Source organism: Myxine glutinosa, chromosome 1, assembly GCF_964187855.1.
Source record: "Myxine glutinosa chromosome 1, kmMyxGlut1.1, whole genome shotgun sequence".
Taxonomy (NCBI): Eukaryota; Metazoa; Chordata; class Myxini; order Myxiniformes; family Myxinidae; genus Myxine; species Myxine glutinosa.
The window spans coordinates 378,370,105-378,395,962 of NC_136261.1; the positions used below are offsets into that span (position 1 = coordinate 378,370,105).

Sequence of the window (25,858 nt, forward strand, 5' to 3'; positions counted from 1 at the left end):
TCGCCTGCCTCGTAGTGTTGCACAGGTCCATCAGGCTCAGTCTATTTCATTGGTACACTATACTGGGCCAAAGAAAGTGAATCCTCCTTTGATCTTAGTTTCATCCGGAATCCCATACACAGATGTATGTGCCAGGAACAGGAGTCTAGCTTCTGCTGAAGTGAGGGATGCCCAGTGGTTGAACACTCTTTCCAGTGACCAGAGTATTGAATGGCATGGATTCAATAACCAGCTTGCCAGAGAGTTAGGTTCTCCGGCACTGAAACCACAGACTGTGTATCTACTGGGTCATCTCATAGATGCCCCACCCTCTCATCCAGATACTGTTCTTACTTCACTTCTCTACATGAAGAAGGTACTGTCAGAGCAGGGAATGGCTTGTGCCAATATATCAGTAGATATGCAGCTGTACATGCTTGCCCAGAAAATAAAGTGGTGGGAACCAGAAAGGTTCAAAGATGTCATCATCTTCCCAGGTGCAATGCACATTATTATGTCATTCTTGGGATGTATTGGAACACTGATGAAAGGGTCAGGTCTGGATGTCTTGGTTGGTGCAGCATTTGGACATCTTTCAAGTATCATGAATGGAAAGGCATGGGTAATGGCTATGAGAGCATTTCGCATGGTATCAGCAGTCCTGCTTCATGATTTTCTGGAAGAAGGAGAGAAAACATTTGATGAAATCTCTGCCCACTTGGAAGATGCATGTCATCATCCAACAGGAAAACACTGGGTGGATAATTTCATCAAGCCAACACTCCTGGCTCATCAGTTCCTTCGTGCAGAGCGGGAGGGAGATTGGTTATTTCAGCAAATGTGCTTAGAGCGAATGTTGCCTCATTTCTTTAGTGCTGGCCACATCCATTATGCCCGATACATCACCTGGCATTTACTGGAGATGCGGAACCTACCAACTGATGCCAAGTCAGACCTTCTGCAAGGAACTCATGTCTGTCGCCACCATGAAGGTTGCTGGAATTCAGTCTCAAGTGATCAGTTTGGTGAGCAGACAGCAATTAAGAGAGGGAAAGGTGGTTTGAAGGGCATGACACTGTCACCTGAATTGGTAGCAGAATGGATCGAGTCTTTTCCAATTTTTGCATACCTGTCTGATGCTATGGAAATCCTGTACTCTGGTGAGGTTTTTGGTACTCCATTAGAAACAAAACACAAAGAAGAAGGTAAAAAAAGGCAGAGATCTGATGCACAAGATCATGCAAACATTGCTGCTGAGCTGGAGCAACATTCTCACCCATTACAAGTAGACAGTCCAGTTCTGTACAACATTGCCAATGGGAAAGTTGCTCCAAAGGAAGTAAATGTGCAGGATGCCCTTATGATAGGAGAAGTAATGGCCACAACATTCCGAAATTCTTTACCATTAGGCTTCCATGAGAGAATTTCAACTTCAGTGAAAACTATGGACCAGCTAAAGCAAGGCATGAAAGTTGGCGACAAGACTGTGTTTGATCTAGAGGCAATTTTCCTTCGTCTTTTGATGGTAGGACAGCAGCGGCAGATGCAGTTAGAAGACATTTTTCGGTATGAATTGTGTGCAGTGCCTTCTGCACTGATTGACGAGTATGGCTGCTTGCGCAAAGGCACCAAATCTGTGCTTGCCAATCGCCTTGGAGTGGTCGAACAGAGGGCTCCCCCTGCAGGCATCATCATAGTGGATGCTCAACAGCTGTTGTATCACATCACCTGGCCTCATGGTGGTGATGTCTCTGTTCTAGTTGAGGGTATCAAGCAACGACTATCTTGTTATCCTCCAGATGCCGAGAAAATTTTGGTATTTTACAAGTATGATGATCTTTCAGCAAAAGACCATGAAAGAATGAGGCGTGGTGGTGAAGGTTCCTTGAATTACAACCTCACCATCAATAGTCCACTCCCAAACCGGGCTGTTATCATGAAAAACAAACACAACAAATGCCAGCTGTCTCGATTAATATCCTCGTTTGACATGGGAGAAAATATAACGGTGGAGTGTCGAGATGATGGTGGCTTTTCACACGATGAAGCTGATGTGACTATGATTGCATATCTGCTGCAAGTAGCAGAGTGTGATCATGTGGTACGAATCCTCAGTGATGACACTGATGTGTTTGTGTTGTTGGTTTACTGGGCCTGGAAAGCACAGCTGATTTCCTCATGTCATGTCCAAATGGAGCGTTGGGATGGGAACATTGTGAACATCAATGAAAGTTGTATGCAGCTGGGCACTAAATGCATGCAGTTGTTAGGAATGCATGCTCTAAGTGGCTGTGACACTGTATCTTATCCTTTTAACAAAGGGAAACTTGGTGCTCTCAAGACATTACAGGCACAGGACTTTCCTGGGCTGTCCGATGTACTTGGTGAAAAAGATGCCACACATGATGACTTAATGGAAACAGGGCAACATTTCTTTGCTGCAATCTATGCCCAACCTCCTGGCACCTCCATGAATATTGCCCGTTACAGGATCTATGCAAGAAGGAAAGGTAAACCAGCTCGTATCATGGCATTACCACCCACAGATGCCAATCTTCTACATCATGTGCTGCGGGCACATCTTCAGATGATCTTGTGGAAGGCAGCTGACCAACAATGTCCACCAACGGTAGATATTAGTGAGTTTGGATGGACTGTGAAGGATGGCATTCCATCTCCCAGCTATAACATTGGTCCTCCAGCTCCACCAGGACTAATTGATGTCCTTAGCTGTGGGTGCAAGATAGAAGGCAAATTCTGTAGCTCTGCAACTTGTAGCTGCTGCGAAAATCAACTATCTTGCACCATTTACTGCAAATGTGGGGGTGGTGAGGGGTGTTTGAACCCTTATTCCCAAGCAAATGATCCTGATCATCGCAATGATGAGGACAGTGAGGAGCAAGAAGTGGATGAAGATTGAATATCTTGGCCTTTCAAAACCTCAAGTTTAATAATTCATTATGTTTAATCTACTATAAATCAATGCAAATGTTCTCTGCATGAGGTTAATAAGTGTGGATATACTGAGAATCAGTCGATTTGATTCGTTAAGAAACCTTGATATTGAGAAATACATGTCAAGTTTTGTTTGGTAACAAAATAAGTATCAAATGGAATACATAATACAAGCATGTTTACCTTTTGATAAATGTTTTTGAAGCCAGGGACCTGGTGTACCTTTTCCTTTAAATCTGACTAAGAAAATCAAATGGAATTTGCATTGTTAGCACGTAATCATATGGATATTTACATGATCAATGTATCTTGTGTAGGTATCATAACAATACATGTAAATACACACTATTTCACATGTTTACCTTAATCCTTGACCCTGAAAACATAGGTATAGACACCATTTTCATGAACATTTCATGGATAGTATTGGAGATATTGAAGAAAATAGGATTTCCGGTAATGGTCGCCTTAATTAGCATATAAAAAAATTTCCCCGAGGTTGTCCGGAGGACAACCAAGCTGAAATACTTTATTAACCCCATGGGATGACAAATCCATCAAAAAACCTTATACTATAAAACATTTCTAGGTTCACAATAGAAATGATAGAGGCTGCAAATAGACTACAAGCCCATCACGACGTCATCGACCCGAACCCCGTCGGGTGGACTAACTATTACCCCATTTTTACGAGTAAGTGACTCGTAAATGCTATTCTGCAAACGACTGTTTGCCATAGCTGAAAACAAAGGGAAAAAAAGACCTGTCGCGAGCGGAATTCGCTGGCGAAGGTAAAAAGGAAATAATAATAATAATAAATCAAAAATTCGAAAATGAAAAACCGACAGAAAATGTCGCTATTTCAAAGCACGGCAAGCAGAACGCAGGCCCCATCAACACAAGGTTGTTTAGGCCAAGCACACAGAACTTACCGTGCGCGCTCCCTCTCTCTCTCTCTCTGTCGTCTCAAATACAGAAGGGAAACACTGGGACACAAACACAAACACAAACGAGGACACAAAGGAGCAGAGAATTGGGAGCAGGAAAAACCACCAAAAAAACGGAGCACTCACAACACACAGTAGGCAGCCGCCATCTTGCCACGCCCAACAACACTGACAGCCAGCAGGGGGCGAGAGAGAGAGAGAGAGAGAGAGAGAGAGAGAGAGAGAGAGAGAGAGAGAGAGAGAGAGAGAGAGAGAGAGAGACAGAGAGAGAGAGAGAGAGAGAGAGAAATGTATTCAAGGAGAGAGAGAGAGAGAGAGAGAGAGAGAGAGAGAGAGAGAAAGAAATGTATTCAAGGAGAGAGAGAGAGAGAGAGAGAGAGAGAGAGAGAGAGAGAGAGAGAGAGAGAGAGAGAGAGAAATGTATTCAAGGAGAGAGAGAGAGAGAAATGTATTCAAGGAGAGAGAGAGAGAGAGAGAGAAATGTATTCAAGGAGAGAGAGAGAGAGAGAGAAATGTATTCAAGGAGAGAGAGAGAGAGAGAGAGAGAGAGAGAGAGAGAGAGAGACTTTTATGTGCTTTTATTATAAAAGTATCAAAACACACATGGAAGAACACCGCAAAATTTTTACAAGAAAAAGAAAGTTGTACAAGCAAAAAGAAAGTATATACATGTATATGTGGACATTGAGCGTAAGTATAATTTACAAAAACAAACTCAACACCTCATCTGTAAAACAATCGTCGTTCACACTGCCGAAACTTATCCGGGCCGACACTATTCCTTTAAAGCAAAAGAGCACATTTTCATCTCTGCCACTCAATTTGATCTTTCTAGTTTTATATATTGCGAGTTTAGCAATTCCGCACAGAAAATTCAAGAAAGGGACCGCTGTCTTGTTCTTGGTGCTCTTTTCAATGCCATACACAAAAATTCCAACAGAAAAAACAAACTGAAATTTATAAAAGAGCTGTTGGAGGAAACAAAAAAGGGGTACCAATCTCTTACATTTCACAAAAGCATGGGTCACATTTTCAGCCTCTTCACAAAAAGGACAAACATTCAGTACAGAAGGATCAAACTTATTAAGTAAGTATTTGGTGACCAGGGCCTGATGAACTAGTCTCCAATTTAAGTCTCCGGTTCGACCTAAGGTTGGAGACCTATACATCTCTTTCCACACTGGAGATAGGAACGAATTGGCTGGAATGACCTCATCCCACCGATTTTTTAAAGGTTGTGTGAAACCCGGTATAATCACCTCTTGGCATATCCCATAAATAACTTTTTTCCCCATCACATGGAACACACCGCAACCATCTGACTTTGAGAAGACACCCTGTTGTTTTTTTGAGGTGACTTGGAGCTCGGGGAAATAGAGACGAGAGTCCACCACTTCATCTGCCCCAGTCCACCCGATATTTAATTCCCTGAAAGTTTTAATCACAACTCTCAAAACTTTGTCCACCATTCTAGATGACCGAACCCCCACTTTTGATGTGAGAGAACCGGTGGATAACCATCCATTTAGGGAAGGCTTCATCAGGTCTCGCACTCTGTTTATTCCATTACAGGTGAAGCAATGCATAAATGACCTGGAGGTTGAAATTTCAGGGAATAAAGGATTCAGAACCAATGGCTCATGCATATATTTTTTTGCATCGTAGGACACCTCTAATCGTTGTATTCCAAGGACTTGCCAGGCATTCAGAAGGCTCTGATGAAACTCGGGGAGCAGAGTCGTGTTGACATGCTGCAGGTCCATGAGGAAGAGCTCTCGGTCATACTTCAACCCATCTGCTTCCTGCAGCCAAGCGTTTGTGAGAGGCCGCCACGGGACACACTCACCATACAATAAACGCTTTATTGTCCACATGCGGAAAGCCATTATCCGACTCGGAACATGTATCAAGCTTTGGCCACCTGCATTTCGGGGTCTGCACACCGTGTCTGGTCCAAGCCAATGGTGGCCTCCCCAGAAAAACTGAGTTAGAACCCTCTGAATGCCTGTGACCAAGTATCTTGGAGGGGGATAACTTTATGCCAAATAAAAGGAACCACCAGGTTATTTATTATTGTCACCCTTGCCTTAAGCGATAGAAGGTGGTGCAACCGTTTCCATCTAGCCAGTTTCTGCTTAATTCTTTCCAAGAAACCCTCCCAATTTTTTTGTTCATATGCTTGGACTCTGAGAAATAACCCTAAATATTTAAACCCCTCTCTTGTTCCACTGCATTCCTCCTGGTAACACAGGCAGAGCTGAGGAAGGTGGACTGGGGCCCACCCATAAGGCAACACTTTTGTTCCAATTTACTTTTGCCGTGGAGGCGAGCTCAAACTGGGACAGACATCGAAAGACCTCACCCACATCATTTTGGCTGGAAACAGCAACACAAATGTCATCCGCATAAGCTGAAGTAACCATTTTGGTGTTTTTTTGTTAAGGAGACTCCTTCCACTGAGTTTCGGAGCAAAGCTAGTAAAGGTTCGACCGAGAGACTGTATAGCATTCCTGAAAGCGGGCAGCCCTGACGGATGCCTCGCTGAAAGGGAAAAGGGCAACATAAGCTGTTGTTTACCTTCAACAGACAGGATTCATTTTCATACAACAACTTAACATAGGAAACAAAATTTTGTCCAAAACCAGCTCTCTGTAGTACAGCAAACAAAAAAGAATGGTCAACACTGTCAAAAGCTTTTTCTTGATCTAAAAGAACCAAACCAAAACCATGAGATGTAGTACGACCGAGACTGATCAAGTCTCTCACCAAAAAAATGTTATCGTAAATAGAACGCTCAGGAACACAATAAGACTGATCAATATCAATCAAAAGGGGGATGACTTCCTTTAGATGTATCGCGAGCGCCTTCGACAATATTTTATAGTCCGTATTTAGGAGTGACACAGGCCGCCAATTTGTGGCGTCTTGCAAGTTCCCTTTTTTTGGAAGGAGACACAAAACTGACCTCCGGCAACTTAGTGGCAATTCACCTTGTTCAAGGCTATCATGAAAGATGTCAAGTAGAGTAGGGCCTAGAATGTCCCAAAAGGCCTTGTAAAATTCAACTGGGAGGCCGTCAAGTCCAGGGGCTTTCCCATCTTGAATTCCTTTAAGAGCAACAGTAAGTTCTCCGAGAGAGATGCCAGGCTCCAGTTGTTGTCGCTGGTCTTCAGACAAAGATGGGAGGAGTTCAAACATCTAGTTTCTGTTTTCCTGGTTCACAGTTCTCAAGGCAAACAGCTTTGAATAAAAGTTTCGTAATTCATCTTTGATGTCACTTTGAGAAGACAGAAGCGCACCGGCAGAAGAGCGCAAAGCGTGAATTTGTTGAGGGATCTTGGCTGTCTTTTCCAGGTTGAAAAAGGCTTTGTTTGGTTTGTCAAGTTGGATATTGTCCATTCGCAGTCGGACGAAAGCACCAGATGCACGCTCTCTCACCATTTCAGCCAGTAGTGTTCTTTTCTCTGACAACTGCTGGACATTTTCGTTGGACATTCCAGATTTCTGCTCACAATAAAGTACATCGTTTTTTAAGGCAGTTATCACACCGAGTGTGTTACAGGTATTATAACGACAGTATTGCTGGCAAAAACACTTAATTTGGGATTTTGTGCAATCCCACCATTGCCTTAAATTTAGGTAGGAAAACTTTTGCATTTCACATTCCTTCCATACCATTCTGAATGCTTCTTTGAAATGCTCACTTTGTAAAAGTTTGACATTGAAAGTCCAATATGCACTTCTACACACGTGATGAGGTAGGCCACATACAACAACAACCATGTGATGATCAGAAAAACCAGATGGCCTTATATATGAATTCTTGACAAGATTTACCTTATCATGGTTAACATAAAATCTATCCAAACGAGCCATTGTCAAAAGATTTCTTGCGGCACAAACCCACGTGTACTGCCGGATATTAGGGTTCTGTACCCGCCACACATCCACAAGTTGAATTTTTTTAATGAGCTGTGCCAAAGGCCTTGCACTCGGTGGATGAGGCTCAGGAGTGTTTCTATCAAGTTGTGGGTTGAGGGTACAGTTGTAGTCTCCCCCCAAGCAAACCAACATGGACAGGTCAATAGTGCTTAAAAAACCTGCTAACTTGTGAAGAAAAGCACTTCTTGCAGAGTTCGCACTAGGGCAGTATACATTAGTCGTGCAAATCTTTTGGTTACCGCTGACAAACTCCACAGATAGTAAATGGCCCTTGCAAATTTCTCTACATCTGATCTCCAACGGCTGGAGTCTAGGATGTAAGACTACTGCAACACCAGCCTTGGCATCAACGAAAGCACTGGAGAAAAAGTGACAACCTGTAAAGATATTATGCCACTCAACCTCAGAAGACTGATTTGCATGCGTCTCTTGTAACATCAGCACATCAATTTTTTCATTCTGAAACATTTGAAACACCTGGAGGCGACGCACACAACTGCGACCACCATTGATGTTTAAGGATGCTACTTTTATCTCCACTCTGTTAACTATTCATAAAGTTCCTTGCCCCTCGAGTTACACATTTTCTTAGCCTCTGGAATTGAGGTTCTGACATGTTAACCTGATAAGGTTCACGAATCATGTTCTTTGCAGTCAAAATAAAATCATGCAGATTCGGAAAGTAGTCTTTGATTTTTACATGTCTTTTCCTGAACGTTTCTTCAAGGAACTTGATAACATTTTCTTGAGAAACCATGGTGATGGTATTGTCATCACATGCCTCACTCTCTTGAGCACTTGAAGCACTAAAGAGTGGAGTAGAAGAGGTTTCATCAGAATCAAGTGCTTCATCTTGATCTGCATCTTTTCCTCCTATTTGCTGAACACTTAGTTTTGGAAACAGCAATTCTACAGGGTCAAGGACCTCCGCACTCTTTGCAGACCCTTCCAAATTTACCATATCCTCTGTGGCTATAAGTATGTCCCCCACCTCATCATCCCTTTCATTTTTATCTGTCAGGGAAGGGTTAACGTTATCCTCACAGTCGCAAGGACTTTCCCCTATATCTATTTTTTCCTCACTAGCAGATCCAGCTGCTAACTCGTCTGAGCGAGTTTGGTTATCAGGACAAGGACTTACCACATCCTGAGAGGATCGACTATTTTCCGGGTCATACTCAATCTCAGCAAGTGGTGCCAGCGAATCTTCCTCATGTACACACACTTCCTGTACCATCTCCATTACCGCCAAGGAGGTTCCGGTGTAGGCCTCACCCTGGAGGTCCTGCGAACCTGACACGATCTGAATCTTATTTTGTTTTTCTTCGGAATCACAGGATTCATCACTTGAACGCATCTGACCTTTTTTCCTGGTGTCCACTACGGATACTTCCATGGTATCGTCCGCACTGTCGTGTATCGTGGACGAAATGAGAGAGGGTTCAACCACTTTTATTCCCACCTTAAGTGGAGGGGCAGGGTTAGTCACCTCACGTTCTAAGTCTATCACTCCCTCCCCCACCCCCCCCCAGTCGGGGGGGACGGGTCTGGCGCTTCACTCACCGCAGTCGGTGCAGTGGGTGGATTAACCACTCGATCCGCCTCCTCCCCTTCATGGTGCGGTGAAGAGGAGTCGCTCCTCACCAATCCTCCGCGTTCCTGCGGTTTAACCGCATTGGGACAGGCACTCCTCACATGCCCGTAAGCCCCACACTCGAAACACGTGATAGCCTCCGAGGAGGCATACATTTTGTATTCAAAGCCGTTGATTTTCACACTCAACACGACATTGAGCGTTTTTACATTTGCAGGCAGTATCATGTACACCACTCTCTTAAAGGACATGACATGTTTGAATCGATCGCAAACATTTCGCATCGGCACCATCGAAATCCTCGATACGACCTTACCGAACTTGTTTAATTGTTCACGTAACTCCTCGTTTCTAATAAATGGCGGGATATTACTGATGTTAATCTTTACCGTCGGGGCTTGTAAAGCAAACACAGAGAGGAACGTGTTCGGTTCAATGAACAAGCCTTGTTCGACTACACTCGCTACCATGTGCTCCTCGGACAAAAAAACGACAAATTTCTTATTCATACGAGAGGCAGCGCGAATACTGTGTGCACCAATGATGTTTCCAATGGCGGAAAGCACATCGTTAATTTCCACCTCGTTGGGAGGAACACAAGCTAGCCCGTGTTTACGAGTTAGCGATTCGTACGTATCAATGCGGAAACGTTCGCCCGCCATTCTAACTCGACCAAAGAAAAGTTCGTAGCCAAGAACCGAGAGAACCCAATGTTTGTCGAAAACCAACAAACAGATCAAATTCCCCCCCCCCCCCCCCCCCTTGTCCGGACCAGACAAGAAGGTATCAAACCTAAATAATCGAGCTAAAGTAAATATAAAACGTGCGTTCTAAGCACAAAAATGGCTTACAAAGCGCCGTCAAAGCCAGTAGGCCGCACCCAACAAGGGCCCGCTCTCAATCCTCTCTCTCTCGAAGACAAGGGTGCAGAACGGATGAAAACACAATGCCGAAGCACACAGGATGGAGAAGGAGAGGGAGGGGGGGGGGCAGGGGAAAACGCAACGGGCTCACCAAAGCACAGAGCAGTTGCTCACAGCCGCCATGATGCCACACCCAACGCACCGACAGGGAGAGGGAGAGAGGGAGAGAGACTTTGACTTTTACATCCTTTTATTACAAAAATATCAAAAAGTATATTTTGTAAAACGTATAAATACAACCATTTCACAAAGCATTTCACAAATCAGAGGTAAAAAAACAAGCAAAACCATTTTAAAGGGAACATTTACATGAAGACCATTAGTACATCAAGAAAGGGAACAGGAAAAAAAATAATAAAGTGTTTTTCTCCTCACAAAGAAATCATATCATGCTCGAGGAGTGATCAATCTGTGATCAGCGCACCATTTTGCACAGAGCAAAGCACATTATTCAATGCCCATATACTTTTGAAGATCAGTACTTTATCCATATATGTATAGAAACAAAATTCTGTTTTAATCCGGGCAAAAACAAGTCCTTTAAAACAGGCCGGGAGGTTATCTGTACATCTTGGAGGATTTTCAATTTGCATTTTCCTCATGCGATATATTGCTTTCTTTGCCATGGCAACGAGAAAGTTCGCTAGAGCCACTTCTATTTGGTGTGTGTTTGAGGCAAAGCAAAAAATGAAAGAATTCAAAGTAAAGTTTAAAGAAAGCTTCATGCACATTTCATGCAGCAAACCAAATAAAGGAATCAAGCGTGCACATTCAACATAAGCATGTGACACGGTCTCAAGAGCACCACAGAAGGGACAATGGTCAGATATTTCAGAAGAAAAAACATGCAAGAGCTTATTGGTGGGTAATACCCAATGTGCCAACCTCCACGACAGGTCGGCAGTTTTCTTTGGAATAAGTATGTGATAATAGGCTTTCCAGTTAGGTTGGAAGGGGTATTCTGTAGGCAAGCAATTGTGCCACTTCCTTGACTGCCAAGTTCCTAAGGAGGGCCGGATTGCTTTGACGCAGGCCTGGTATATTGCACGATTTTCCAGACCTGCAGATCCAAAACGTATTTTTGGTAAATATTTTATTATTGTACCAGAATTCATTACAGTGGGGGTGACTTCTAAATTTGGGAAACAGAGGCTTGGCTCACAAACAATTGGGCCATCACCAGTGCGAGGAGATTGCTCCCAGTGCACCTTAACTTTGCGGTATACGCTAAGTATTTCGCATAGCACAGCAGATACAGAGAGAGAGAGAGAGAGATGACTTTTAAGCTCTTTTTATTATAAAAGTATAAAACAAGAGTACCACCAAAAGCAATTCATCCAGGAAAATCAGTAAAATCATAGCAATCCCGGAAGGAAAAAACAATCTGTGCACTGCAAACCAAGCGACAGAAAAGGTGCAAATACCAAAAAAAACACACGAGGAGAAAATCTAGGCATAATTTCTAAACTAGGCATAATTATATATGTACAAATTTACAATCGCATCTGCAACCCTGAGGAGAGACTTAAGAAAGAAAGAGTAGGTCAAGACCAGGGGGGGGGGGGGGGGGGAAACGCCGGCAAGGAGAAGCATGGAACAGTGTATAAGAAACACCCGCACTGTATTATACAGAAATTAACAATTTGTTATCTTGGACCTCACAAATCCCTCCAACACACCAGGTCGCAACAAAATTTGCAAGGTCGTTTGCAGTTTGGACACAGCCAAATTCAAGCTTGAGCCTTGCTGACACCAACAAACTAAAAAACACCATAATACTGCATTCCTGCATGGGTCTGCCGCCCAGCTTCGCCTTCCGCGACAGGTATACGGCCAGTTTAGCAGTAGCGGTTAGGAACCCGAATACAATGGATGTGGTTCCCTTTTTGGGAGGAAAGCCAAAGATGTAAGCTTTCAAAGAAAAGGTAACCTGCAATCTATGGGAAAAAAAATTTAACCAATGAAACAAAGGAGAAAGTCTTTCACAATTAATGAAAGCATGAAACAAATCTTCCCTCACCGGACAAAAGGGGCAACAGCCGGAAATGGGGGAAAAAAAACGAATGACAGCATTGGAAGGAACAATCCAGTGGGCCAAACGCCACTGAAGGTCACCTGTTCTTTTAGAAATAAGTCCAGCATACATTGTATCCCATAAAGGCTCAGAGGGGGGACCGGGAGGCAAGAGTCCTTTCCACCGGGTAACCCCAGCTAGAGGTGGGTCCCCAAGAAGAAGTTTCACACAAGACCTATAAATACTCTTGCTGCTCATAACATGGAAGGGGGGTGACCCTGCGCTCATGGGGGGCAGCTCGTTTGGGGTAAAAGCGACACCTAATTTTGGGACTGTGGGCTCAACCTCTGCGTCCTGCGTCCAATGTAGGCCTAGCTGGTGGCCCCTTCGGATCACCGCTCTTAGTATGTTCCCGATTTGCCTCCTGGACCGAACACCTGTTAGGTCCGCCAGCTCGTTCGCAGGCTTCCATCCCTGTCCAGAGTCGTGTCGGAGATGACACACTTTCAGGATGTTGGCCACTATAAAATGCTGGCAGAAGTCGCGACTCCTCGGGATATCGGGGAAAAGTGGGTTGAAAAATAAAGGCTTGTGTGCATATACATTGGTACAGTGCGAATTAAATTGTTGACAAAATACTCGAATTTGGGCCTTTAGGTTATCCCACCAGAGACTAATTGAGGAGAAAGAAGATTTTTTAGTACTCATTTCAGCCCAGAAATCACGAAAGGAGTCTGTAAATAAACTATCTTCTAAAAGTTTAACGTTAAACTTCCAGTAACTATTTCTGCATGTGGGTCGAGGAAAAGAAAGATCTAAGGTTACCATATGGTGGTCTGAAAACAATGACGGAAAACAACCTGAAGAGGCCGCGACGTTCCTAAAGGGTACATTAATGTACCAGCGGTCGAGTCTTGCCGAAGACACCCGGCCATTGGCACATCGACACCAGGTAAACTGGACTATGTTGGGGTGATGCAATCGCCAAACATCCAGTAGACCGGCCGTCTTAAAGAAACGGGATAGGTCCGCATGGGACTCGGGGTGGGGTTCTGCAGAGTTTCTATCCTTCGAAGGGTTAAAGGTGCAATTAAAGTCACCACCAATGCACACACATTGGTCGAGATCAACTGATTTCAGGTGGTTTACCATGGAGGTGAAGAAGGCCTTTCGGTCCCTGCTCTCACTAGGTGCGTACACATTGAAAATGGTACAACGGAAGTTTTGATGTGCAAGCTGAAGGGAAATAAGCCGGCCTTTTATGACTTCCTGAAAATGACAAGACTCAAAAGCTAGACCTGGCTTTAGAAAAAACCCAACCCCAGCAGATGAGGCTGACAGATTGCTAAAATAGCATTGCCCTTTGAAAGTTTGGCACCAGTCATGTTCCACGTTAGGTGTGATGTGGGTCTCTTGTAGTAAAAGAACATTTGCCTTTTTACGGTCAAACAGGTTTTTGACTTGGGCCTGACGGAGGTGACTTGCACCCCCACCATTCATGTTTAAGGTCGCAAAGGAAATGTTTTTCATTCCGTGGTAATGAAATCGCCCTGTGCTTGGGAACACTCCGTACCTGCTCGGGTAACAAACTTTCTTAACCTGTGGAATTGAGATTTCGTCAGGTCAAAATCCTCACGTGCTTTGATTAGTGACTTTGCGGTGCACATGAATGCAGCCAAGTCAGGGAAATAGTCTTTAATGACAATGTTGCGGTGACGATACGTTTCGTTAAGGAAGGTAAGAATGAGTTGAGGGGATACCTGCGAGTGACCTGTCATCGCTTGTGACAGCGCGGTTGCCTCAATGTCATCTTCGGACTCAGACACGTCAGATAACATGTCGTCAGGATCTGGGGTATTACCCGCTGCCCCCGCGGTCTTGTCTGGAGGCACCTTCACAAGTTTCCCAAGGTGTTCCCGAGAGCACTCGTTAACACTTTGGTGGATATTTGTATCTGGGGTCGGAGCTTGGGTTTGAGATCCCAGCAAACTCAGATTTGCCGGCCCCGTTTGTACAGTGGGAACGTTTATTGAATCCTTAGTCTGCTCGGTATTTAAAGGGGGGACAAGCGGAAAAACATTTCCCAGCTCGGAAATGGTAATACTTTCACTGGAGGTTTCGCACTAGGAAACTTCCAGGTGAGAGGTACAAATGTTATTTTTCGGCTCATTTACATAATGAGACTCACTGGTGTCATTGACAACGGTATTCATGTACTCAGTTAGTGAGGGAATGTCAGAGGGACACTCGGACACATGTGCACTGGTGCCGCCCATGACCGCCTTCTTTGCAGCACCAGCGAAACTGCTTGGCGCTGGTGCTCTTCGCTTTTTAGCATACACTATGGATTCTTCGTTCATGGGTTCGGGAAAGGGGGCAATGCTAGTTGTGTCAGTCACATCGGTGGGTGTCATCACATTGGAATCGAAAAGCACCGGTGTGACAGACGACTCAGTCGGGGTGTCAGAAGGTACGGTCGGGGTGTCAGAAGGTACGGTCGGGGTGTCAGAAGGTACGGTCGGGGTGTCAGAAGGTACGGTCGGGGTGTCAGAAGGTACGGTCGGGTGTCAGAAGGTACGGTCGGGGCGTCCGAAGGTGCGGTAGGGGCGTCCGAGGGTGCGGTCGGGGTGTCAGAGGGTACGGTCCGGGTGACGGAAGGTACGGTAGGGGTGACAGGAGATACGGTCCGGGTGACGGAAGGTACGGTAGGGGTAACAGGAGATACGGTCCGGGTGTCAGCGAGCATGGTCGGGGTGTCACAAGGCGCGGTGGAGGGATTGGCCTTTTTACAAACCCTTTCGTTATGTTCACCACACTTCGGACAAGAGGCCCTAGGACAGAATCTTTTAACGTGTCCGAATTCTCCACAATTAAAGCAAGTTAAGGAGGCTGAGGAAGCATACATGTGGTATTCCCTATCATCCAACGATACTTTAAAGGATATATTTAAACCTGTATCGGCTCCGCGATCCGGGAGAATCATGTACACCTGCCTCCTAAAGCTCATTACGTGTTTAACACGATCGCTGAGACACCCGAGCAGAATCATTGAGATTCGGGAAACAATTTTACCATAACGAGACAGAACGGATAGGAGTTTCTCGCCTGGCATAAACGGTGGAACGTTGGATATTGTTATCTTGCTAGCTGGCGTATCCATAGGGGATACCGTAATATAATGACCCCCTTCTATGGTTAGACCGGTACTAACGACGTCATGAACGAGTTTTTCTTCTGACACGAAGACAACAAATTTCTGGTTCATTCGTGATGCCGCACGAACATTACCGTCACCTATGATGGATCCCACGGCAAGGATGATGTCCTCAGCCGGAGCTCCTTCAGGCGGAACACATGCGAATGCATGCTTACGCATTAAATTTTCGAACGCCTCGTAACGAGAGCGTGTATTCGCCATACCAGCGAAATCCCCCCCCCCCCCCCCTTGTCCGAACCGGACAAGAAGGTATCAAACCTAAATAACCGAACTAAAGTAAATAATAAACGTGCATTATAAGCACAAAAAAGGCTTACAAAGCGTCGTCAAAGCCAGTAGGCCGCACCCAAAATGGGCTCGCTCTCAATCCTCTCTCTCTCTCGAAGACAAGGGTGCAGAACGGATGAAAACACAATGCCGAAGCACACAGGATGGAAAAGGAGAGGGAGGGGGGGGCAGGGGAGGGCAGGAGAGGGGGGAAAACTCACAACGGACTCACCAAAACACCAAGCAGTTGCTCACAGCCGCCATGACGCTACACCCAACGCACCGACAGCCGATAGGTGGCGACAGAGAGAGAGAGAGAGAGACTTTGACTTTTGTGTCCTTTTATTATAAACAATGTAAAGCCATTTCACAAGCAGTTGTAAAAAAAACACATTTCACAAAGCAGTTGTAAAAAAAAACAAAGCAACCAGTTTAAAGAAATTGCATAAGGATCATGAAGACACCACAAAAAGAGCAAAGGGTATTTAAAAGAAACCAGCAAATATACAAAATATATATATTTTACAAACCAAAGGGGAAGACACAAACAAAACCACAACCAATTTTAAAGGAAATGCTCATGCAAGAGCTATAAATACATCAAGAGCAAATTAAGCGGAAAACTAAGAGAGAGAGAGAGAAATGTATTCAAGGACACAGGAAGAAACATATATGCAATGCAATCAGTTCCAAAGAAAAAAAGTCAAATCAATCAGGAATTATAAAGTAATTACCACTTTGGAATCATCGACTGAGCACAGAACATTGCCAATACACCACTTTCTCTCAAAAAGTTGGACGTTTCCATTACTGACAAAGAAATCAAATTCTAGCTTGAGTCGTGTTGAGACAAACCCTTTAAAAATAGAAATAGCATCAGAGCCATAGCCGTTATTTATTTTAATTTTCCGAGATTTATATATCGCATATTTTGCAACAGCAACCAAAAAATTGAGAAGAACACCCACATCTCTACATGTGGGCCTGAAAGACACACCAAATATAAACATATGCATATTGAAAGGGAAGGACAATTGGTGAAAAAGATTTTCAAGGAACAAGAAAAGCGATGTCAGTCTACGACACTACATTAGCATGAAACAAATCCTCCTTCTGGTCACAGAAAGGACAAGTTTCCGGCAGTGAGCTGTTAATACGGTGGACAAAAATATTGGAGGGAAGCGCCCAGTGTGCTAACCTCCATTGTATGTCCGCTAACACACCATGTATTGGTAAGGTGTACATGTGAGGCCAAAGGGGGGTAGAGGGAGACCCCGACCCTAACCGCTCTGACCACAAAGCTACTCGTGTTCTCCCCGAGAGGGGTACATTCTTATTTTGTCGAGAGAGATCACGGATTCCAATCTTAGTTACAAGATGAAAAGGGGGGGTATGTTCAATCTCCGGCTGAAGAGAAGACGAAAGGAGCACTTTGATTTCAGGGAAACCTAACCGAAAGTCCTCAATGTTACCAACACCTTCCCAGCCGATGTTTAACTGTCTAAATTTTCTAATGACTATACGTACAACTTGGTCTACAAGTCGGACAGACCGAGATCCAACTGAGGTTGCCACCAAACCAGCAGGTTTCCACTTAACTCCAGATGAATCTCTCAGATCACATACTTTGTTAATCCCTCCTTGGATGAATTTTTTAATCAGGGCATGGCTATGAGGGATACCAGGAAAAAAGTTATTGAAGAAAAGGGGTTCTTGAAGGAACATTCGACAATTATAGCCCTCAAGGAAGCGGTGGACGTCAAACCTTTTCCAAGTGTCCAATAAACTCTGATAGAATCTCGGAAGAGAGGCAAAATGTATATGCTCGAGGTCTATCAAAAGAAGCTGCCGATCATATCTCAGTCTACCAGCCTGTTGTAACAGAAAAAATGCAAAGGGCCACCAGGGCAGCTGTTCAGCGAACAGTAGTCTCTGCAGAGACTGCAGCCGAAAGGCCACAACCCGACCAGAGATATCAACAATGCCCTGGCCACCTTCCTTCCGGGGGTAGTACAATATCTCAGGCCTCAGCCAATGGTAGCCACTCCAAAAGAAGTTTACTAGCATTCGCTGAGTAGCCATAATTAGTTGGTTTGATGGCTGTAAAGCAATAATTCTGTGCCATAATTTTGTTGCAACCAGATTGTTTATGACAAGGGTACGGCCTCGATAGGAGATGGACCTCAGCAGTCCTTCCCATGCTTTCAATCTGTGCATAATTTGCTCCAACACTCCTTCCCAATTTTTCATTTCTGTTTCACGTTACCGATATGCACTCCAAGATATTTAACCCCGTCCGTTCTCCAGACCAGGTTGTGTGGGAGTGAGGGTGGTGATACACAAGAGAGATTGCCTTTGCCACACCATAATGCTGTACTTTTATTCCAATTGATCCCACCGGAAGAGGCTGCAGAGAAATCTCGCATACAACGTTGGAAAGCAGAGACATCATTGGAGCTTCTAATCAAAACACAGACATCATCAGCATAAGCCGTCTGCACAAATTCTGCTCCTTCTATACTTCTCATTCCCTGAGGTATTTGCTGTCTAATAGACCGAAGGAGTGGTTCAAGGGCGACTATATATAAAAGCCCAGAGAGGGGGCAACCTTGGCGAATACCCCGTTGGAAAGGAAAGGGAGAGCATAACCTATTGTTGATCTTCATCATACATTGAGTATTAGTATACAGGAGTTTCACATAAGAGGTGAAAGTTTCACCAAACCCCATTCCTTTCAGGACAGAAAAAAGGTACTTGTGGTCAACACGATCGAAGGCCTTAGTTTGATCAAGAAACAGCAACCCAAAATCATCACGCAGGAACTTATTGCATGAAATAATATCTCTTACCAAAAAAATATTATCATAAATAGATTTTCCAGGCACACAATAGGTCTGGTCCGGGTGTATAACTGAACTGATCACAGTCTTCATACGATTAGCAAGTACTTTAGAGAAAATCTTGTAATCAACACACAATAAGGAGACAGGTCGCCAGTTATCAACCAGTTGAAGATTCCCAGCTTTTGGTAGCAAACAAACGACTGCTCATCGACAAGACATTGGAAGTTCTCCGACACATATGCTTTCATCGAGTAAGTCAGGTCCCACAAGGGCCCAGAAGGTCTTGTAGAATTCTGTGGGCAGGCCATCTATTCCAGAAGCTTTCCCATCTTTCAGGCTCCGCACAGCTGCTTCAAGTTCATCAGCCGAAATTGGGGAATCGAGCATGCATCGCTCATCCTCCTCGACACTCGGAAGCCCAGCAGTTAACTCTCGTATCACCTCATTGTCCACGTTCTGAGGAGAATACAAGTTAGAATAGAACCCTTTCAGAGTACACCTGATCGCCTGCTGGGAGGTCAACAGCGACCCATTGGGAGTGAGTAAAGTATGAATTTGTTGTGACCTTTTGAGGGAAGACTCTAACTTAAAGAACTCTTTGTTTGGCATGTCCAGAGTTAAATAGCTCATTCGCATTCGGACCAAGGCACCCATCGCCCGTTGCCGTACCGCTTCCTCCAGCACTGCTTTCTTTGCCCATACTAGTTGGTCACGTGCACCTCTCCCAACCTCGTCAACATTCTGTTCTAACGATATAATTTCAGATTTTAACTGATCGATTGATATTGATTAGATTTTGGTGGTGTATGCACTATATTGTTGACAGAAATTCTTAATTTGGGATTTTGCAATGTCCCACCACAGCCGGAGACTATCATACTCAGGTCTGGAGGAGCGAATTTTCTCCCACACGACGTGAAAGGCCTCATTAAATTCCTTGTCATGTAAGAGACGAGTATTCAAAGACCAGTAAGCACTACCACCGGGTGGAAAGGGTAACTTAAAGGACATTGAGATTAAACTGTGGTCTGTGAATCCAGTTGGTAAAATTTTGGAGACAGACACCACATTCAACATTGGCTTGTTCACATAGAATCTGTCCAGCCTTGCCATTGACATAATACCATCATTGCATCTACACCATGTATAACAGCGTGAGAGTGGGTGTTGTGATCTCCACACATCCTTAAACCGAAAGATGTTGATGGTGTCCTCTAGAGCTTTCGTAGAGGCAACATGAGGCTCATGACCATTCCTATCAATTGACGGACAAATTGTGCAATTAAAATCTCCCGCGATACAGATAAAGGCTGTTGGGTCCAGAGTTTTTACAAAATCCCGCAGAGTGGAAAAGAAAATTTTCCTCTCCATTGGGTCACACGGTGCATAAACATTCACTACGATAATCTTTTGGGTATTATAAAGAAAATCTACGGAGATCAAGTGCCCTTTATAGATTTCTTTAAATGAAACCTGTTGAGCACAAATCTTGTGACTTACGCAAATGGCAACACCGGCCCGAGGTGTAGGGAACCCACTTAGCCACCATTGCCCTTTAAAAAGTTTCCCCCAATCGGCTACTTGAGCACTAGTAGCGTGGGTCTCTTGTAAGAGAATAATGTCAGCCTTTTCTTTTCCAACCGCTTGAATGGTTTGCACCCTCCGTAAGGGGGCACGACCCCCATTTATATTTAAGGATACAACATTTAGTTCCATGGTTGATTCTTCTGGGGGGTGAAGTCCTCTTCCTCAATTAATTCCTTGTTTGCCTTCGTGATGGATTTCCTCAGCCGCTGAAATTCAGGTTCGGAGATTTCCACATGCTCACTCCTTTGCAGCAAAGGTTTTGCGGCTGCAAGGAAGGCCTGGATATTAGGAAAATGATCCTTAATTCGTACATGCCTTTGTCTGAAAGTTTCCTTCAAAAATCTGACAATATTTTCTTTTGAGATCTCCAAAGGCTGCTCTTCCTCCTGAGGGGGGGGGGGGGAGCCCTGTCAACCATTGCCACTGGTTCCTCATGGCCGATCAGTGTCTCTGTAGTTAGAATTCCCTCCGTGACGCTAGTAACGAGTTCTTCCTGAACCTGTACAGAAACACCTGTTCCATCCCCATCTACCTTAGGTTCTTCATCCTCTTCATCCTCATGCATCATTGCAATGGGGGGGGGGGGGGAGGAGTATTTATTAGTAGTAATGGGTATTTTGCATTCCCCATTAGAATTGATATGGTCATCAGTAGGCTGTTCGGTTTCGCAGGTTGATTTACAACCTTCAGGAAAAAGTTCCCCTTCATCCTGAGCAGGTGGTATCATGTCAGCCATAGTTTCACCACCTTGCTGATCTTCACGTGAAGGACTGTCTGAATCGTTTAAACTGCTTCCTGTCTGCACCACCAACACTTTAACACCTTTGTCCTCATTCCTCGCACTTACAAGTGACCGTTTCAAATTTTTCCGAGACGCCGCATCGACAATCTGCTGCTCCTCACAAAACATTCCCTCTACAGGTAGAGGCTTCTCCCTTACATTTGCTGACTCATCGGTTGCACGATGGCCAGCTGTAATGGATGACTCATCGCTTACACGAAGCACATCCGTATGGGTCTCATCAGCACCACTCTTAGCCGTACCTTGATGGTCCGATGTAGATTCCCGCACTGAAGGCGAAACATCTATAGAATCATCCGTAGTGGTCACGGGGGGAGGTGGTCCGGCTGCTGTGGCATACGTTTTCTCCCCATCAGGACAATACTGCCGAGTGTGTCCATGTACACCACACCCGTAACAAATCAACCTCTCCGTTGCCGCAAAAATCCTGTGCTCACGTTTTGACGACTTAAAAACGAGAGAGACATTCAATTGCGTCAAACCATCCTTCAAAACAACATAACAAAACCGTCTAAACGTTTCGATATGCTTAAGCTTCCCGTCTGTGGTGCGAATGGAGGCTTGGATAATTCTCGACACCACAGTACCGTACTGACCGAGCTTCTGAAGAAATTCCTCATTAGACAGCGTCGGTAGAACGTTTGATAGTATTACCTTCGAGGCCGGAGTGTTCCATGGCGAAACCGGAACAAACTGGTCATTGCCCAAGGTGAGTCCGTTCTGCACGACGATGCGTGCGAAACGGACACGTGAAACGAAAACAACCACCTTGTGGTGCATTCGGGACGCTGCCCGTATGTTCTCACAACCGATCAATCCTCCGATTGCGAGGAGCGTCTCCTCCAGCGAGACATCTTCCGGTGGGACAAAACGCATGCCGTGTTCATCTGTTAACCCCTCATCGGTGTCACGACCGGCATTACTTCGACTATTCTTGCTAGCCATTTGAAGTAACTAAACGAAAAAAATAACCAATAAATGGTACAAAGGTTTATAAAGCCGAAATAAATGACAATAAACAACAACAACAATAACTGGGAAATAAATAAATAAATCCCGTTAACCACCTAAAGCGGATAACTCTAACCGCGCTGTCTCTCCCTCTCTCGCTCAGTAGACAAGACGATAGAAAGGGACACCGACACTCGGACAGCAGAAAGGACCAAAAGGTAGGAAGAAAGGAAAAAGCAACACGAGACACAGCACGTACCGCCAGTGACTGAGCAACAGACGTGGCAATCGCACGTGCGTGCTAAGCGAGCGGCAGCTGTGCAAAGTGGGGAGAGAGAGAGAGAGAGAGAGAGAGAGAGAGAGAGAGAGAGAGAGAGAGAAGAGAGAGAAGAGAGAGAGAGAGAGAGAGAGAGAGAGACAGAGAGACACACAGAGACACAGAGACACAGAGACACACAGAGACAGACAGACACAGAGACAGACAGACACAGAGACAGACAGACAGACACAGAGACCCTCAGAAACAGCTTCAACATGAGAGATTCCAATGATTCTCAATGCTTTGGTTTCAACCGCGTGAAGCCGAGGTAGGTGTGAGGCAGGAGCACCAGCCCAGAGGGGAGAGCAGTATTCCATTGAGCTGTGGATGAAAGCCTTGTATGTGGTGAGGAGCTCAGGTATGCCAAGGAAGGACTTCGCACGGCGGAGGATGCCCAGTCGGCGGCTGGCTTTGGAGGCCAGATTTGAAATGTGGTTTTCCCAGGAAAGATCATGGCAGATAGTGAGACCCAAAAGCTTGAGTGACAGAACTTCTTGGAGAGGATTATTCAGAAAGTGGATGGGAGGGTTGTCCAGTCGGTCTTTTCGGAGAGACATCGTAAGAGTGTGAGATTTGTCAGGATTGAAAGACATATTCCACTTGTTTGCCCAGTCTGTGATTTTGTCCAGGTCTGCAGAGAGTGAGGAGGCTGCAGACTGCCGATCTGAGGGATGAAGAATGGAGCGACAGAGAGTAGAGTCATCAGCAAAGAGATAGAGAGGATTTTCCCGAGACTCGGATTGATCATTGATGAAGACCAAAAAAAGCACAGCGCCCAGAACACTCGCTTGAGGAACTCCAGCCTGGACGGGGAGTGGGAGGTGAGAGAATTGCATTTAGAGCCACACGTTGACGTCGACAGGAGAGGAAGTCTGCGAGCCATGTGTGGAGATTTCTATGGATACCATAAGAGGAGAGTTTGGAGAGCAGGGTGGGGTACCAGACCGTATCAAAGGCACGAGGTATGTCAAGGGAGATGACTATAAATTTCACGGACTTTGTTTTTTGTATACATAGTCGAGGCTCGTGGAAGAACTAGTACTAGTACACTGAACGGATCAGGCTGCAACAGGACAAAAGGAACAGTAGAGAGAGAGGGCAGTTAACCAGGGTAGAAAAGATCAAGGTTTTTGATGTGGTAAGATATTAGATGCTGGTGAACAGCTGTCTTGAAGACCTGGAGGGGTGATTGAGGTTGAAGAGGATGTGGTAGTTGGTACATTCTAAAAAAGAGGTACATCCTCGGCCTCTATCACAATCTGAAGTCCAAAACAAAAACATATTCAGCAGTTACATGTATAAAACAAACAAGGTTAAATTATCTGAAAAAACATGATTACTGTGCTTCAACTTTGCATAAAAGAGTGTTTTAGAATGTACAAATGTAAGGTTAACATTACAAAATCCTCCTATAATTAGAGGGGAGCACACACACCTCTGAGACCCTTCACTCCCGAATCCCTTTTTCTTCCCTCGCACCACGGATCCCTTCTGTCCTACCGCTTTTTCTTCTCTCAGTGTTGACAACTATGCAGCATTTTAGCAAATGTCTCCCCAAATGCCATCAATAAGCATCAAATGGATGATTGCGACAACAGTCCACATTAGAGGGGTGTCCTCACATTCACGGCATTTGTCATGAATCAGGAACTGCTGGGAATCTATATCCATCCCGCTTTTCCCGATTAAAACCATGGCGCAGCACAACATTCATGGAATTTCCTCCAAATTTGTGGGATTTTCCTCGACATTTGCGGATCTTCAATGATTTAGCAACTGCCAGAAACCCATCCCCCCTTTTCCCATTGAAACAATGGCCTCACATTCGCGGTTCTGATATTCATGACATTTTCCAAGAACATATCCCTCGTGAATGTCAGGGTCCGACTGTAGTGACTTACTCCACTCTTGTAGCCATTGTGTGGCTCTTAACGGAAAACACTTTCTTCTCCTCTCCTGGAAAATCCTCTCTGGGAGCAGGGCTCTCTGGAAAAACCTCTTTCTCTTTTTGCTTATGACTCCACTCTCTGCCGTGTCATCGCTTATCCTTCTAACAGATAGGCAGCAGCCGCTTCCATCTTCTCAGCCCGTCACTAAATCACAATCTTGTCAAACACTTGGAAAACTTTCAATCCTGAGAAATCCCACACACTCCGTCTCCCTATCTCCGAAATGACTGTATGACAAATCCTCCCGTGTCTTGAAAGGTTCAGTCACTTAAACTCTTGGGTCTCATTCTCAGCCATTATCTCTCTTGGGCAAACCACATTTCAAAGTAGGCCTCCAAAGTCAGATGCCAACTGGGCATCCTCTGCCATGCAAAATCTATCCATGGCACACCTGAGCTACTATCCATCTACAAGGCCTTCATCCGCAGCTTGGAATGTTGCTATCCCTTCTGAGCTGGCTTCCCTGCCTCACATCTTGCTTAGTTTGATGCCGTGAAAACCAAGGCTTTCACAATCATTGGAATCCCTCGTGATGAAGCTGAGTATATGGGCCTATCACTTCGCCATCGCCGACAGAATCTCTCTGTATTATTCCGCATAATTTCTGGTCTTGCACACTCTGCCATCTTTGTGCTCTGCCACTCCCTCTTCATGCCCCTCCCCCCAACCCCACCCAGGTATCTGCAGGACGCACACGGTCCACCAGCAACCCCCTGCGAGTGAAACTACCTAATTCCAGAACTACTGTTCACCTTCACTCATTTATTTCTTCCCCCCCCCCCACCCCCACCCCACCTGTGGAACCACCTTCCACACACCCCTTCAATCTCATTCTTCCCTCAACGTCTTCAAAACAGTGGTTCACCACCCCCATGCAAAAGCATAATCTTTACTACACCCATTAAACGACCTCCCATTGCTTCCAAAGTTTTGATGTATCCATCTTGTTTTCCCTTGCTTTTTTCCCCTTCTGCTCATTGTTACCTGCATCCCCTGGTTGTCTGTCTCGATCTACTTTCTTCCTCCGTTGTTGCATTTCCCCTTTCCCTTGCTCCCTTTCTTATGTTGTTTCCTGATCTGTTCTGTGTCGTAGCTCTTTCATAAGCATCGACATGTATTAAAATAAATAAATTATGTTTTGTGTGTTTTGGGTTTGCAGGGTTTGTGTTTCCGAGCAGAACCTTCATCTCCATGTCCAGCAAATCAGTTCCTTCGTCATGAGGGGATTTGCTGTGGATTGTGTCCCATTGGTGAGTCTTCATTTCAATTCCACTGTTATTTTATGGTCAGAACATTTTACAGGAATTTTAACTTCTTGTGTACTTGACAGGATGGCACATGTACATGCCCTGCAAAGTTCCTGGAAGTAAATCATTGTGCTTTGCTTGTAAAAGGGGGACTTACATGGACAAGGACAACAACATGACAAAGTGCAGGCAATGCAGTGTTTGTGACTCAGGTAAACAATTCTACTCAGTTTTCTTTTACACTTGATTACTCAAAGTTTGAGCACAACCATAACAAAGGAGTCCATACCTGCATATTCTTCTTTCTTTTTTTTTTGTCCAC

General features: G+C 44.8%; 2 protein-coding genes across 5 annotated transcripts in view; both read left to right on the forward strand.

Moving 5' to 3' along the window:
* LOC137415872 (E3 ubiquitin/ISG15 ligase TRIM25) overlaps positions 1-25,858 on the forward strand; it is a 732,877-nt gene that overhangs the window by 204,978 nt on the left and 502,041 nt on the right. The window lies entirely within an intron of this gene.
* LOC137418166 (uncharacterized) overlaps positions 5,628-25,858 on the forward strand; it is a 56,891-nt gene continuing 36,660 nt past the window's right edge. Inside the window, exons 1-3 of the mRNA XM_078770231.1 lie at positions 5,628-5,699; positions 25,449-25,539; positions 25,620-25,748. Coding sequence (XP_078626357.1) covers positions 5,643-5,699; positions 25,449-25,539; positions 25,620-25,748 — 277 coding nt within the window. The 5' untranslated portion in view covers positions 5,628-5,642. The remainder of the gene's footprint in view (positions 5,700-25,448; positions 25,540-25,619; positions 25,749-25,858) is intronic.